Source organism: Lepisosteus oculatus, chromosome 2, assembly GCF_040954835.1.
Source record: "Lepisosteus oculatus isolate fLepOcu1 chromosome 2, fLepOcu1.hap2, whole genome shotgun sequence".
NCBI lineage: Eukaryota > Metazoa > Chordata > Actinopteri > Semionotiformes > Lepisosteidae > Lepisosteus > Lepisosteus oculatus.
The window spans coordinates 34,386,798-34,402,157 of record NC_090697.1 but is presented as its reverse complement, the minus strand read 5'-3'; the positions used below and the strand labels follow the sequence as shown (position 1 = coordinate 34,402,157).

Here is a 15,360-nt window from a genome sequence, read left to right as displayed (position 1 = left end):
ACAACGTAAAGGACAAATAATAATGGTTTAGTTTTTTGGGCTAATTGCGTGATGAAACGTAAAGACGTACAGTATAACCTAGACGCCAAGTGCGCCATGCTTACACCTAAACTAAGCTAAGCTACCCGCTTTGTGAAGATGGACAGTGAAGTCCGGCCTGCACCCTCCGCTTGAAAGCCACCGTATGGGCACATTTTGGATTTGATTAAGTAAAAGGTAAAATTGAGCTGGATAAGAGCCATGCAGTGTGCAAGCTGTGGCATACCAAGATAAATATTTCGGGAATACAGCGAACATGCGAAATCACATTTCACATTTCACGAGGAAAAACGGCCTGTTCCTGTTGCTGCCGAACAGAGAACCCTCGAGCAAGCGTCAAAGCTTCCACATAGTTCGGAAAGGGCGAAGCGAATCACCAGGTCTAGCAAGTTTTATCGCAAAAGTTTAAAGCCTCTACGCCGTTGTTGAAAACCCGGGCTTTCGCTTAATGTTGCAAACACTGGAGCCGAGGTACAACATACCGTTTCGTCGTCACTTTAGTGAAACAGCAATACCAATGCTCTACAACGACACCAAAACTCAAGTCTTGGAATCATTGAAGAAAGCAAGAGGGTGGAAATAACCTGTGATGCGTGGACATCCATTGCAACAGAATCCTATATCACTATTACCGCGCACTACATCACCGGTGAATGGCAGCTCGTGTCTCGCGTACTCCAGGCTAGAGCAATGTACAGTGTGAGAGCCATACAGGTGCGAACGTGGCTGAAATGTTGCAGAAGAATGGCAGCTCATGACAAAAGATTTCGTTTGGGTGACTCACAACGCCTCTAACATGTCTGTTAAACTCCTACACATGTGATGTTATGCCCACACACTGAATTTGGACTCTCAGCGAGCGTTAAAACAAAAATCATGATGTATAGAAAAAAATCGAGATGCATCGAGAATCGAATTATAATCGCATTGTGCCGTCCTGAATCGAAATCGAATCGAATCTTGAGGTGCCTAGAGATTCCCACCCCTGTTAAAAATTGACATTGGATACAGAATTTTCCAAAGAGATTAATTCACTGCTGTTTTTTTGTAATTTTTTTTGTTTTCAAAATATTTTTGGACAATGAGTACATTTCTATGTCAGTGAGCTCTATCAGGGTTGAATACCACAATCGTATAAGTATTATGGTGTTTCTTTTTTATAACTTGTGTTTTTTATATTTTTATTTGGGTATTACGAGTTTTATAACTGTTACCTAAACATGTTTCATTTAAATTCCCATTTATTATTACTCTGGTTAAGCAGAAATCATCAGGCAATTTACAATTGGCTCTAGTATAAACTACAAGTGATTACGAACATGTAATTTAAATTTCTTTGACTTAATCATTGGATAAATGTAAAACTGTTGTGAAGCATTTGATTAATTGATTTAATTTTTTATTCTAATAATCATCTTATTAATTGTTGTTGGCAGATCATATCAGTGATAAGTCACCGGTGGATGAAGAACGATGTATAAGATAAACAGCTTGTACAGTATGGGTATTCAGCTCTGAGAGCTCCTTATACTGCTGAAGCATTTCATCTTGAGCGCTGCTTCAGAGTTTTCTGCTTGCAGATGTAAATAGCAGCATTGCTGGACAAAGGAATCTGAATGACTGGCTTCAGAAATGCTTTCTGGGTTAATATTGCCCTTCTCTTTTATCATTAAACATCATTAAACATCTAGAGATAGTGGTTGTCTTTTTCAGATGGCTTCCTTTGCTTAGTATACAAACATACTGTAGGACCATATTTTGAATGCACACTGCAGTGTAATGTGGGGAAATATTTTCAGTCTTCCAATTTCTAGCAAGTGTTCAGTTCCAGAAAGTGGTGTGAGAAGGATAGGATGACATGCCCTTACGGGAGCCCTGGAGAAGTTTATTCTGGCGGATTCTCGATGGGCCTCTGACTGAGGAGAACTGGGGGCCTCCATCTGCTCTCCTGGGCTCTTTCCTGGGAAAGCTAAAGGCTGTTGTTTGGAGTGAGGGCTATATGATCGTCTGGAACTCCCTAGTCAGGCATTCTATCTGCCTGAGTTTGCTCAAGTGGTGGCCCTGAGCAATCCTGGTTTTCACAGTTTGAATGAATTTCTCTTTGTTGAGTTTGGATTTCTTCTAACTTTGCCTTGTGTTGCTTTAACAAGAAAATACTTTAAAAAGTGTAACACTCATTTACCAAGAGACAGAATGCTTGCCAGTTTCTAACCTGGCTTGCGAGATGGAGTGGCAAGGTTAGGAAAAAAAGGATGATAATTATCCCTGTGTTTGTAGCTGAGCTGATTTAAACAACAGCTGCTCTGTCCGCAGCTCTTAATAATGATTTTGCCTGATTCCGGATTGTGTTTTACATATCAGGGCTTGACAATCAAATGTTTCTCTTGGGGGATGTCTGCTATGCAGCCTTTAAAACAGAAGTATCAGTATTATTTAATGAAAATCTTACTTTTGTCTAATTCTGGTGGTCATGTAATTGGGTTTTGTTGGTTTGGTTCAAAATGCTGCTTTGAATCACCAGCAGATTAGGAATTGGTAAACTAGTCCAATTAAGTCAATAAAAAGTGTTGTTGGGCAGTTAAGAGTACAATTATTACAGTATTGTAATTACAGCACTTGCAGGTTTAAATGGAATGAAAAGCTGCAGAGAGTGTCCACCCAAAAACAGGATTAGACTCTCCTGGTTTAGCTGTAATTATTTTAAGGAAGTTTATAAAAATGTTACAGTAATAATGAGCTGAGGATTACAAAACAAACACTAATGCAATGCGTCTGTCAATTGTCCGACATGTAAGGGAATGCTGTGTTAATTATCGTTATTAAACATTCCAGTCAAAAAAAATGTAGCTTAAAATTGCATTTCAATGGTTCTGTGTCTATCGGTAGAAATACTGCATATCAAAGGTATGTTCACAAGACTTATTCCATAAATTACTTTCTATAGATATATATATTCTATGTTTATATTATGGTTTATCGAATAAACCCCAACACATTACTTATTCTTTTGCATTGTTTAATCTCAGTAATAATAATCTGCATTCCAGGACTCTGTTGTCAACTTTCTAGTGCCAAATATGCAGTGTGCCCCTTTTTTATCCATATTTCAGAAGTATGTGTTGCATTTTGGAGAAAAGAGAATGTAGAAGATGAGAGAATTTTTTCACTGAAATTGAGCCAAAGTACCTTGTACTGTAGCTTTATTGGACTATCCCACTCACTAAGAGAGCTGTATTCTCTATAGGATGTCCCACAAACAAGTTACATTTCCAAATGGAAATGTTTGTGATGTTTTCATTTATGTGAAATATTGTATGTGCTTTAATCAAATGATCTACATTTTTCTCTTAGTCACCATAAGGACACAATAGAGTAATGTAACAAAGCAGACATTTTACTATAATGGTAGAATGGACTCAGTAAAATAGTCCACTTCCCCTTTAAATCAGCCAAACCTATCAGTTCATTTTACTGATTGACACTCTACCTTTGCACACAACATTGTGCAGTGGGGCACATCAGTAAAAGGTTCCAAAATACTCAAACTCCATCTGCAGAAACGCTTTAAGAAGCACACATACGACACCAGACATTAAAACATTAGCCATTAAGACATTGCTATACTGTATATTATAAATAAATTATTTTTAAATTTATCCGGCATTGTTAGGGAGTTTAAGGCTGGTGATAATACTTGAGGGATGCAGAAGCTTAAATGTGTTTGTTGCCACTAAATGGTTAATCTTCAGAACGCTAGCATCTTTGTCTACAATAATGCATTGATAGTACAGTATTATGTTAGTTATGTCATGTGTTTACTTTTGTTTAGTCAAGTCCTTAAATTAAACTGCAGCTTTATGTCATTAATCTCAAATAACATTTTTACACATAGTCATTAAGAGCTATGAGGCTTAACAGGAAGGTTCAGAAGCATATTATCCTTTTTGTCCTTTTAGTTACCATTCATAGACATAGACAAAACAAAAATGGTTCAAATTAATAATGTTTTACACACAGAAGCACATTTTTCGTTCCAGTAGGACATACAGGCTTGAAGTGTTGATGGGGTCATACCCAGTTAATGTGACAATAGCATTGATCATGCCAGTATTGTTTATTGTTGTTTATACAGTAGTTGGTAGTGTGATCCTGTCTTCTCCACTGAAACTGGATGGTTAGTTGCTGTTACAACTTTGAGAGAAACTTATGACAGGTTCATGAGGTGCTACTCAGTTTGCTAGATCCAGAATAACCATATCATGTCTTTGTAATAAATCTTGTCTCTAACCCCAGAATAATCGGAGAATAGGAAGTTAAGTAAAAGCTGTCTTCAGATCCCCAATGCCCCAGGATTTTAACTAGAAGAGTCAATCTGACTTTTTCTAGTTTTCTTTTATCTTAATCCATATTCTTCCTATTATTAATGATTTGATTCCATAATTATGTTTATGTGTCTATTTTATAACTACTTTATCCAGTACAGGGTCACAGGGGAGCCTGTGTAAAGATGAATGGCATAAAGTTTTTATCATTAACATTTTTCCTATTCATGTGAAACTGATGATCAAACAAATACAGATTGGAGCTCTAGTATATTAATTATCTTTCAGCAGATGGAAGTAAATTCAGGTGGTATACACAGAGTCGCATGCACACCATTCCTTCTGAATTTCCTTTTGCTTTCCAAACCAAGAAAGCTTAATTAATTGGAAAAATCTGCTATCTGTCACACAACCGTTTCTAATTATATGATTTAGAATTATGACATCACTGTGCAGTTTCCTAGATATTTAATGGAATTAATCAAAGAAAAGTACATTTATAAAAAAAAAACCCTGTTATGTAATCCTTAACATCTTTCTCCACCTAAAGGCAGTTTCCAGCTAAATTCAACACATAAACTTGTGAACTTTTCCTGTTTACATTCTCTCACTGGCATGATAGAACTCAAATGGTGTTGGCATAATGGAGACGCTTTTATTCTGCGCTGAAGTAATGTGAGATTCTCATTCTTTGAAGAATTGAAAGTGGTGGAAAATTTGCTACAACAATGTATGTAGAAGCCATACTTTTTGTTGCCAGAAAGGTAGTTTTATTTAATCAGCTACATAACAGCTAAAATTGACTAGCAACACAAATCTGTTATGTTTTATTTTTTGAGAAATACAGTTTGAACTGCAATTGAATTGCAAAGGGTGAGGTCAGGACCTCAAAGTGACTGTTGAACATACATTTCTCTTTCAACATGGAAAACCATGTTCTTCATTTTTTGCTATAGAAAAATTAAATTTAATATTAATCTGTCAATAGATAGCTGAAATAATTATTGTCATAACCTCATGTTTGAGGACTCAGTTGTTGTAGACTCCTGTATTAAAGAAATAGGTATTAAGGACTAATTGCTATAATGATCAATTAATGCTCAGAATTTATTACTAATAAAAAGTATTTTCATATTCTGGAAGTCTGTATGCAAAAACTAATTTTTGTAATTAGAATTCATCCTACTTAAAGAGATAATTTTTCAATAGTATTTTTAAGTATTTATGATTCAAGAATTTTTAAGTAGCTGAGATGAACTTGAGTGTAAAAAATGCTCAGATGTGAAAATACATGGCATGGGGGTTTAAGCACTGAGCAGTGGATGTTTCCGCAATTAATAGGATTTCCTATTGCATTCTTATTACTATTTCCTATGACATAGCGACTGTTTCTCTGGATTTAGTAAATCTATCCATCCAAACATGCACAAGCATCTATGGACTAGTCAGTAACCCTATATTGACCCTATAATTGGTGTGCTTTATCCTATACATCTATCCATTCAAATATTTTCAGAAAGTTGCTTCTTCCTAGTAACGATTAAGGCAGCCTGCAGCCCAACCCAGAATCATTGGGGACAAGGTGGGACAACATCTACAGTAGATGGGATGCCAGACCATCACAGGGAACAGAATACCACATAACTCAGTCAGCATGACTTGGGAGATAACAGGAAGTCAAAGCCAACATTGAAAGCCCACACAAACACAGGAGAACATGCAAACTCCACACAAAGAAAGGCACCTCAGTCTGGAATTGAACCCAAGAGTCAACGGTTACTGTGTGCGACTGTGTTGTCTTCAATACTTATTTCATTTCTGTTCATACACAATGTTACACTATTCTCAGATCAATGTATAGTTTCCAGCAGAAATAGTAGGTTATTCACTGGCATACCATTACCATTAATAATTAAAAGGTAAATCAAATTTTGCATACATGATCATCAAAACGTGGCTCGTTGGATGTATATAACCCATCTGTCTCTTGGAATAGTGTTTACAGCATTGCATGGAAATCATAACACCTACAGTTGTGTCACAATCAAAAACCGGCACTTGTTTTCCTCGTACAGCATTTTCTACACTATAAAAACAGGAGTCACCTTTGTAATCATTTCATTTTTCATAGTCATGCTCTCTGGAGTTGGGAATTTACATTTAAATGAGAAAAACAAAACTTTGCCTTTGAGTGTAAGGGCTAAAATGTGGCGTGCCATCCTATAGGACAAGAGATTGTTTGATGAGAGACTTTTATAGCACAATTTGTTTTCTTTTGCGACAGTTAATGTCATTAAAATTATTATCATATTTTATTATGTTTATGCTTTGGAGAACATCATTTAAATTATTTTCATTTATTATGTTTATGCTTCTAGTTTTCTTTGAATAGGGTAATCAAGGTGACCCCATAATTGTACCTGTTATGACCCACTTGCTACTTACTGAAGTAACTAAAGTCTAGGGGGAAATAACAACATAACTAATAAGACCCAGAGGTGCCAGATAAGTTCAACCCTGTTTATTTCCAGCTCCGAAACAAAACTCCACAAATGGGTAGGGTGAAGACACAAAAAAAACACTATCTCCCACTTTAACAGGACAGAAACAGACATAAGAAAATTAAGAAAACATCTAATCCCTTCTGATTCAAGAACCAGGACATCTGAACCATCTGAAGGACAGCACCTCCTACACCAGAGTATTGCTAGTCACCCTACTGGGAGTACTGGATTCATTCTCGTGCTCTAGAGGGGGAAAAGGGCCCGATTCTGGTCTATCAACTACACTTCAGCAGTCTGGTGAGATCCCAGTGAATGCAACAGAGGGACGAATTTTGACGAAGGTTGTTTGGTGTTGCTCACCTTACTGAGGGAATGGCAACCTATTCATGAGGATGAGTTAACCCGACCCCCTCCTCAGTATTGTCAGGAAAGAGCCAGGAAGCTGTTGCAAGGCTGTAGATGGGGTGACGAGAGGAATACGAGAGAGGTGTACAGTATGAAGGGAAGTTCAGAGGGCCATGTACTGTGTGTATATACAGTATATTATGTACTGTACATACTGTACATGTAGGAGGATGGAACTGAATGAGTTTAAGATTTAACCTTCATCCCAAATGTCTATTTAATATCCGTTTGCAGCAGCGATCTGGTTTTCATCAGTGGTCTCCAATGTCTACTGACCAAGCCCAGCCTTATTTAGCTTCTTAATTTCTGCCATTTTGAATGTTTTTTTTGCCTTAAATCCTCTCAGTTTGGCTTATACCTTCAACCCCTGTAACCCAAATGGAAAAAGAGGACCAATGTCACTGGATTCACATTAGTAAAAGGGTGTCTGGATGGTGAAAAAAACAAAACCAGCTCAGTCTTCCCTGTGTTTTCTTTCTGGTCACGTAAATGTTACAGTACACTCTCTAAATTCAATATCATGTATTTCTGCTGTGACAAATATCGTTACTATGCAACATGCAGCACATTAAGGAATGAAAACAATAAATCTGTAATTAAGTAACTGTTTCTGAATCTTACCTTTCACTTTTTTTAGTTTTTAGATCAGTTATCCAGTCACGTCAAGTGTTTTTTCAGCCTGGGCTCTCTCCCCGGGCTGAATGGCATTGTTATGTTAAATGTCGGATTTAAAGAGCTGTCACAAAGAGCATGTCATTAGCGAGGATAAAGTCTTTACGGTATATTGCCAGTCATAGTAATCCAGAGCGAATAGACAGAATGCTTGCAAGAGTTTATTGGGTCAGTAATTTTATTTCCAATTTTGCCACAATCGACTGGAAAACTGCTAATTCTACGGATGCATTACTCAACAGTACAGATGGAAATATTAGTGCACAGCCAGCCTAATTTGTGAAATACTATTCTCCTGCAGCATCTTTCTCATTTAGTACCTGAATCCAAAAATCCACAGCTTTTTTGTTTTTCCTCTGTAGTACATTTTCTGATCAGCAGTGGGAATCTAAATTTCCAAGATCACCGGTGTAAGGATTTAGCAAAGCACACTGAGTGACTCAAGGGCTTAAAGCCATCAATGATCATCCACATGACAATGATCTTGAGCTCGACTCTACCGACTTTGAATCCTCAACAGCACAAGTCACAATCTTCTGTTCTTACCCTGAATAGCTGTTGGCCACTCAGCACAGCACCCCTGCCCCGAACACACACAAACAGATTCAACAGTGGCACAAGGAAAAACAAAACATTTATTGTTTATTCACTTTTAGAATGTCATTTACAAAGCCCTCATCAGAGATTTGGAAGTATCTAGTGTTCAAAAATCTTATTAGAAGAGACTGCTTGAGTGCGCTTGGGATCTGAACCAATAAGATTAACATCTTTAGAGCTGGAAAAAATGTTCCGTTACAGGAAAGTCAAAGAAAATTGGGCCCTGTTTGTTTACAGGATCATTGTACATTTGAAGGGGATCCACAACTTTATAGCATCTGTCCTTCTATCTGCTTAGCATGAAGTGCAATTCAAGCTCATCCATCCCATTGATATCCAAGCACTGAAATTGTAGATGGTCATCTTGACATGGACAGCTGTAATATTTTTAGAGGTTCAGTGCCACTTGTAAACTTTTATGTTTTGTCACTGAAGGCGACTGCTGTTGGAAAACCAAACACCACTGCTTGCCAGCCACAGCATCTGTCGTTTGATCTATTACAAGCACATATTCTGAATCACCAATGTACTGTATGTAGGTGAGTCTCTGCACTTCAGTGTATATTACTGTGCTGATGAGTGCCTCATGTTTGATTCTGATAAGCTCTTAACACATTTTCAGACCATTCTCTAAGGTAATGTTGCTTGTATAATGGTATGGAACGAAAGCGACATTTTTCACTTTTCTTATTTTCTCCAAAACTGTTCTGATTTGTTAAATCTTAATCTTAAAATCATTTTAAAAAAGCTTCCAAATACTGCTTACTTGTATTACTTTGAAGAAGAAAAAATGAGCCTATCTATCATTTTGTTGCTAGTAGCTAACCGATAAGAAGATCTCATCCAGCTGTTTCTTGAAAAAAGCTAGGGTTTGGGCTTCGAGAACAGGTAGCTTGTCTAAGACCCCTACGACCCTTTGTGTCCGAAAGTGCCTCTTGCTCCCAGATTTAAATGTGGTTTCCCATAGTTTCCATTTGTGCAGTCTGGTTTATGTTTCATTATTGAATCAGAAGGAGTCCACTGGGTTGACTTTGTCAATGCCTTTGAAGATTTTGAATACTTGATATACTCTGTCCCCTTGTAGTCTTCTATGTTCAAGAGTAAAAAGATTTAGTTCTTTTATCCTGTCAGTGTAGGACACCCCTTTGAGCCTGGGAATGTATCTCATAGCTCTTCTCTGGACAGATTCCAAAGCAGCAGTATCATTTTTTTTGTAATGTGGTGATCAAATTGTATTCTAAATGAGGTCTAGCTAATGAATTGTATTCATTTTAACATAACATCCCTCGATTTAAGTTAAACGCTATGCTTTTTACATACTTAACCCAAACATTATATTTGAATCTCCATGTTGTTTAGAAGAAAGTAATGATATGTCACTATAAATATTTTCTTCAGGCTGTGTTTCTTATTTGTATCTATTGTAAATGTTTTTCTTATCTGTATGTAAAAACTCTGTATTTAATCCATTCCTAATGTTCTAGCCAATATGTGATTACAGGGGAGCTGAAGCCTGTCCTGGCAAGCAACAAGCACAAGGCAGAATACACCCTGGACTGGACTCCAGTCCATCACAGGGCACACACAGACAAGTGCACACTCACACCAGGGCCAGTCTTCCCAGAAGCCAATTAACCTTCCAGTGTGTTTTAGAACTGTCAGAGGAAATTGAAGCACCCGCAGGTAACCCATGCAAAAATGGGGGGAACATACAACCTCCATGCAGAAATAACCTCAGGAATTGAAGGTAGGGCCACAGAGCTGCAAGGCAGCAATGCTAGCCACTGTGCCACCATGCAGACATCTGCACTTAATGTCTGTGTTAAATGTCATGTGCTAGGTATTCTCCCTGAATCGAAAGTCATTTTGAATTTTTCTTGCAACTTCTACTGTGTTTCGTTAACCTCCTGTTTTGTATCGTTTTCAAACCTTACTAGTTTAGACCAGAATCTAAATCATTATTAGAAATTAGGAAGAGCAGCGGCCTTTTTACTGTACTTCACTAACGTCTTCATACCTATTTGAGCAATCACCCTTTAACTATTTGTTTTCTGTCCAATAACCAATTCCAAATGAATACATTTCCTCATTGCCTACCACCTATTCTTTAAGAATTAATCTTTTTTGGGGAACTTTATCGAACACAAATGATTAATTGCTTTCTGATTGTCAGAAAATCTGACACTGCTTTGAATTTATTATCGCTGTGATGTAGTCACATAACTAAAAACATAGTTAAGCAAGACGTACCCTTCATGACTATCCCTAAGAATCATATTGCCATACATTCTAATTATTGTTTCCATAATCTTGCATGTAATAGAATTAAGACTTACTTGTCTAGAGTTACTTGGTTTGTATAGTCATCCCTTTAATTGGTGAGCACTACATGACCAATGTTCAAGTCATTGGATATCACCTCTGGATTGAGTGACTATTAGAGGAGTGTTATTAACAGTTTGTGAATAACATTTCTTGTCTCCTAAAGTGCAGTTGGCAGAATATCATCAAGCCTTGGAGATTTGTTTATTTAACTACTTCTATCAGTTATGTGCTAATATTACTTAACACAGAACTTTGTCTTTGCTCAGTCTGAGATATGTAGTTTACTTTCAGGACTTCCTTGGTAAGGATAGAATTTTCATTTTTTTCAGTAATATAGTGCAATATTCATATGGACATCAGCCATTTTCCCCTTTCATTGTCTACAACTTTCAAAAGTAAATTAATTTCTGTAAAATAATATTATATACAGTGAACACATAAAACAAAGCAAGCTATATTTCCAGCTATGTGCTAAGTTACACTATGACTTAAGTTACACTAAAAATGAGTCAGTTTCTCAAACATTTTCTCCACACATTTTGAGAGCTGAAAACCAGTGACACTACAAAGCTATACATACAGTATGTATCACGGTAAAGCACATAATGAAAGGGCCTTGTTTTCCCATCATAAGTGCATACGTTCATAAGATCATAAGTTAGTCATAAAGCTAAAGCTACTGATTTCATAAACATAATTCTTTTAACTTATATAATAAAGTAAAAGTTTATTGTTTAGATTTTAAGTGCACAGTGTTTTGTTTCTTCAGATTTTGGGTCATCACAGAGCAAAGAAAAATTGTATCACTGTTTGCATTTCCCCAGCTGTTAATACTGCTTTGTGTGTTTGCAAAAGTGTAACAAACTGGCATCTGTAAACCTTAGGGGGAAAGGCAGTATGCCTACTTTTATATTAACCTTTATATACTGTATATTCCCAACAGATATTGTACTGCTTTCCATATTTCGCTCACTTATGCCATGTCTAAAAATGTGACTGGGAGAGTGCTTGAAGACAAGGTACCCGAGGTTGTTATAGGTTGTCAGCGAGGGCCAGTGGCTATAAAACGAAGTTGCCGAGTAATGATGTGATTAACTGACTCCTTCTCCTCACGCTCCAGATGATATAGAATTAAAAGTGCTTAATGGGTGTTATAATATCAATTTATTTTGTTGTCATATTAAAGCAATGGGAATGTCCAATCAGGGCAATATATATGATGTGATAATACTGTACTTTATTGTCAGAGTTCCCAGAAATATGTCTTGCAGCTATGTGTTACACACACATGTGACTTACTGTACAAACAGTACAAGGAAACATGACATTTCAGTAAATCTGGGTGGCACAGTGGTGCAGTGGTTAGCATTGGTGTCTTGCAGCATTGGAACCCTGAGTTCAGTTCCTGACCTGGGGTGCTATTAGTGTGGAATTTGTAGTGTATGTTCTCCCTGAATTTTTGGTGTTTTTCTCCTGTAGTCCAAAAACATACCAGGAGGTTAATTGGATTTTGGGAAAGCTGGCTCTAGTGTGAGTGTGTGCATGTCTGTATTTTATTTGTTCGCCCTGCAGTGGACTGGCATCCTGCTCAGGGCATACTGTACCCTGCTTTGCCAGAATAGGCTTCAGCTCCCCGAAGACCCTAAATTGGAAGAAGCAGTTAGAAAATAAAATATATTATATGGGTGACTGGAAGAAAATATTTGACTGCTTTGATTGTTGACTTTTGTGTATATATATATCTCTCTCTCTTAAGATTTTCACACTTGTGCCATGGTTTTACAGTGGCATGAAGCAATCAAAAAGAAGGACCTGATGAAGGCTCTTCTGTGCCAAAATGCTGACAGTCAAATAAATCAGATTCAAGAGTGTATGTAAGGGTGCAGTGAGCCAGTTAGAGAAGTGGCTTCGCCCCTCTGGAAGTGTAAAACTTCAGCAGAGGTGCTGGAGTTAAGGCACAGTAAAATTTTTTGCCAAATTGGATAGTGGTGCTGTGTGGCTCTGCACCTGATAGGCACAGTGATCGAACCCTGGCAGGGTCAGAGCAGTGCTGTATTTGACACTGGTACCATATACAGTACTATACACTTATCCTGCACTGAAGGGCCCAGACTTTTGTAGTGGTGGAGCTAACCACTGTCTAGGGAGTGGCAGTGGTGATTAGTAGATTAATAGACACAATCAAAGCATACAAGAGACAGGGATCGAATCCTGGCAGGCTGAGCTGCACTTGTCAATGTGCATCCTGCATTTTTAAGGGTTTCTGCTTATTTCCTTTGGACTGCACTTCATGCTTTATTTTTGTCTGTTTTAAAATGTACTGGGTTTGGTCATGGATTTTCTGTAGATTCCTATGATTCCACTACACTTTGCTCAATTTTATGATCACTTTGGGTCCTGACTCCTAGTGTGAGAACTTTTGCTTTACACTGCAACCTATGTGAAGCAATATTCCTGTTTTCAAAGCTTACTGCAACCCACTGTGTGCTCCCTCTCCTTTGGGTCTCATTCTTCCAATGGCAGTCAAAGACTATGAATAAAATATTATTAATTGCTTACACTTATATAGCGCTTTTCTAGACACTCCACTCACAGCACTTTGCAGGTAATGGGGAGAATGTGTAGCTCCCACCTGGATGATGCAACGGCAGCCATAGTGCGCCAGAACGATCACCACACACCAGCTATCAGTGGGGAGGAGAGCAGGGTAATGAAGCCAATTTATAGATGGGGATTATTAGGAGGTCATAATTGATAAAGACCAGGAGTGAAATTTAGCTAGGACACTGGAGTTAACACCTTTTTTTTTCCTTTTTGAGAAACACCCTGGGATTTTTAATGGCCATGAAGAATCAGGACCACAGTTTTACATCTCATCTGAAGGACGGCACCTTTCTATAGTATAGTGTCCCCGTCACTATACTGGGGCATTAGGATCCACACGGACTGTAGGGTGAGTACCTCCTACTGGCCCCACTAACACCTCTTCCAGCAGCAACCCTACCTTTCACAACAAGTCTCCTATGCAGGTACTGTCCAGGCTCACACCTGCTGAGCTTCTGTGGGTTGCAAGTTGTGAGTTGCAGGGTGATATACAGTATTTTCTATCTTAAAAAATGTCAGTTTTGCTTTTTGTACCACAGCTGTACAGTAAGATAATTTCTGAACACATCTTTTATGAGTGAAAAACTAAATCATTTCAGTGGTCGAAGACAAACCAAGATCTGAGAATTATTTTAGCTCTTCCGATTGCATTCCAGAGACGCAGGTGGTAATGAGAACCTCAGTCAGATTTGCTTTTTTAAAAAAAACATGAAGCACTGTTAAGAAACAAGAACATTAAAAAAATAAGAATGTGCTTCGGTCAAAATGAAACACGCAGATGCACTAGTGAAGCACAGGTGGTATTTTTCATGGTGGGCATCACTGGGATGTAGGGTACCTCAGGAAAAAAACACATGAACCTTTTTTTTTCTGCTTCAAGAAAGAGACATTTCGCTGTGCCCAAGCTGATGCGACAGAGATGGAACCGAGTTAATTGGATTCAGGGATTAGTTCCATTCACACAAAGTGAGCGGCAGTCTTCAGAGCACATGGTGTCAAAATGAAAATGTATCTGTGGAGAATTGGGAGGAAATAGCCTTCCTGGTATCAGCGCCTCATATAGGGTTACAGCAGAAGCCCCTCCCCTCTGTCTGGGTTTGTTCTAAACCCCTCGGCTGCTGCACACAAGGAGCTCACACCAACTCACATACAGACTGGGAAAAAAGAGACAGAAGATGGCTGACTCAGCTGGGCATCAGGAACCTTCACTGGCATCACCAGCTTCACCCAGGCTATCCTCGCGAATGACAGCGGCTCTTCTTTACCTTTAGAACACCCCCGCCCGTCGCCCATTCGGGCAGCCCCTATCGCAAATATTGACAGAAATAACAAAAAAAATGGCAGAGATGGAGAAAGAAGGCAGACCACCAGAAAATAAAAGAAGCAGAAAACCGGCTCACCCAGTGAAACGAGAAATAAACGAGGAAATGAAGGTAGGTTCAGGTTTACTGCCCTAGCGCTCGCTTTTTAATTTGCGTAGAAACAAACGGAATTCTGAAAAGGCTCGCTTGTCATTTTCGTGGATGCACTTAGCGCGACTCAGCTCCGCCTCCAGGGATGAAAACAGACACGAATTCAGTCTGCAATTCGGAAAATTGACGAACTTTGATTTTTCATATATACATCGATGTGATTTCTTATTATTTCAGTTTCGTCGGCACTTACACCTGTGTACTTTCTTTATGAAAGTCCAATATTTTTCGTTTTTCCTGTTCAACATGCCTTTCACGAGGTTCGCTCGCCACTGAAGTACCTTCATGTAGCCAACGTATAAGTTGAATGGTGAGGCATTTTCCCTTACTGTACGGCACAACACGCTCTGGCTCCTTTTCCAAAAAAAAAAAGAGCGTTTTGGTAATTAATTCTAATGAAAAATTCAGAATATGTACCTA

General features: G+C 38.2%; 1 protein-coding gene and 1 long non-coding RNA gene across 6 annotated transcripts in view; both read left to right on the top strand.

The window, feature by feature from the left end:
• Nucleotides 1–253: 253 nt before the first annotated feature.
• On the top strand, nt 254–1,727 carry LOC107077730 (uncharacterized). The gene is made up of 2 exons (XR_001478732.2): nt 254–1,136; nt 1,476–1,727. It is a non-coding gene; the product is annotated as an uncharacterized lncRNA (long non-coding RNA).
• Nucleotides 1,728–14,518: 12,791 nt separating this feature from the next.
• The window catches only part of sobpa (sine oculis binding protein homolog (Drosophila) a), a 99,406-nt gene continuing 98,564 nt past the window's right edge, over nt 14,519–15,360 (top strand). For 2 of the 5 annotated variants that reach the window (XM_069178632.1, XM_069178634.1), the window contains exon 1: nt 14,519–14,901. In XM_069178632.1, the coding sequence (XP_069034733.1) occupies nt 14,806–14,901 (96 nt within the window). In that variant the 5' untranslated portion in view covers nt 14,519–14,805. The remainder of the gene's footprint in view (nt 14,902–15,360) is intronic. The other 3 variants (XM_015350511.2, XM_069178630.1, XM_015350494.2) reach the window with 2 other exon arrangements.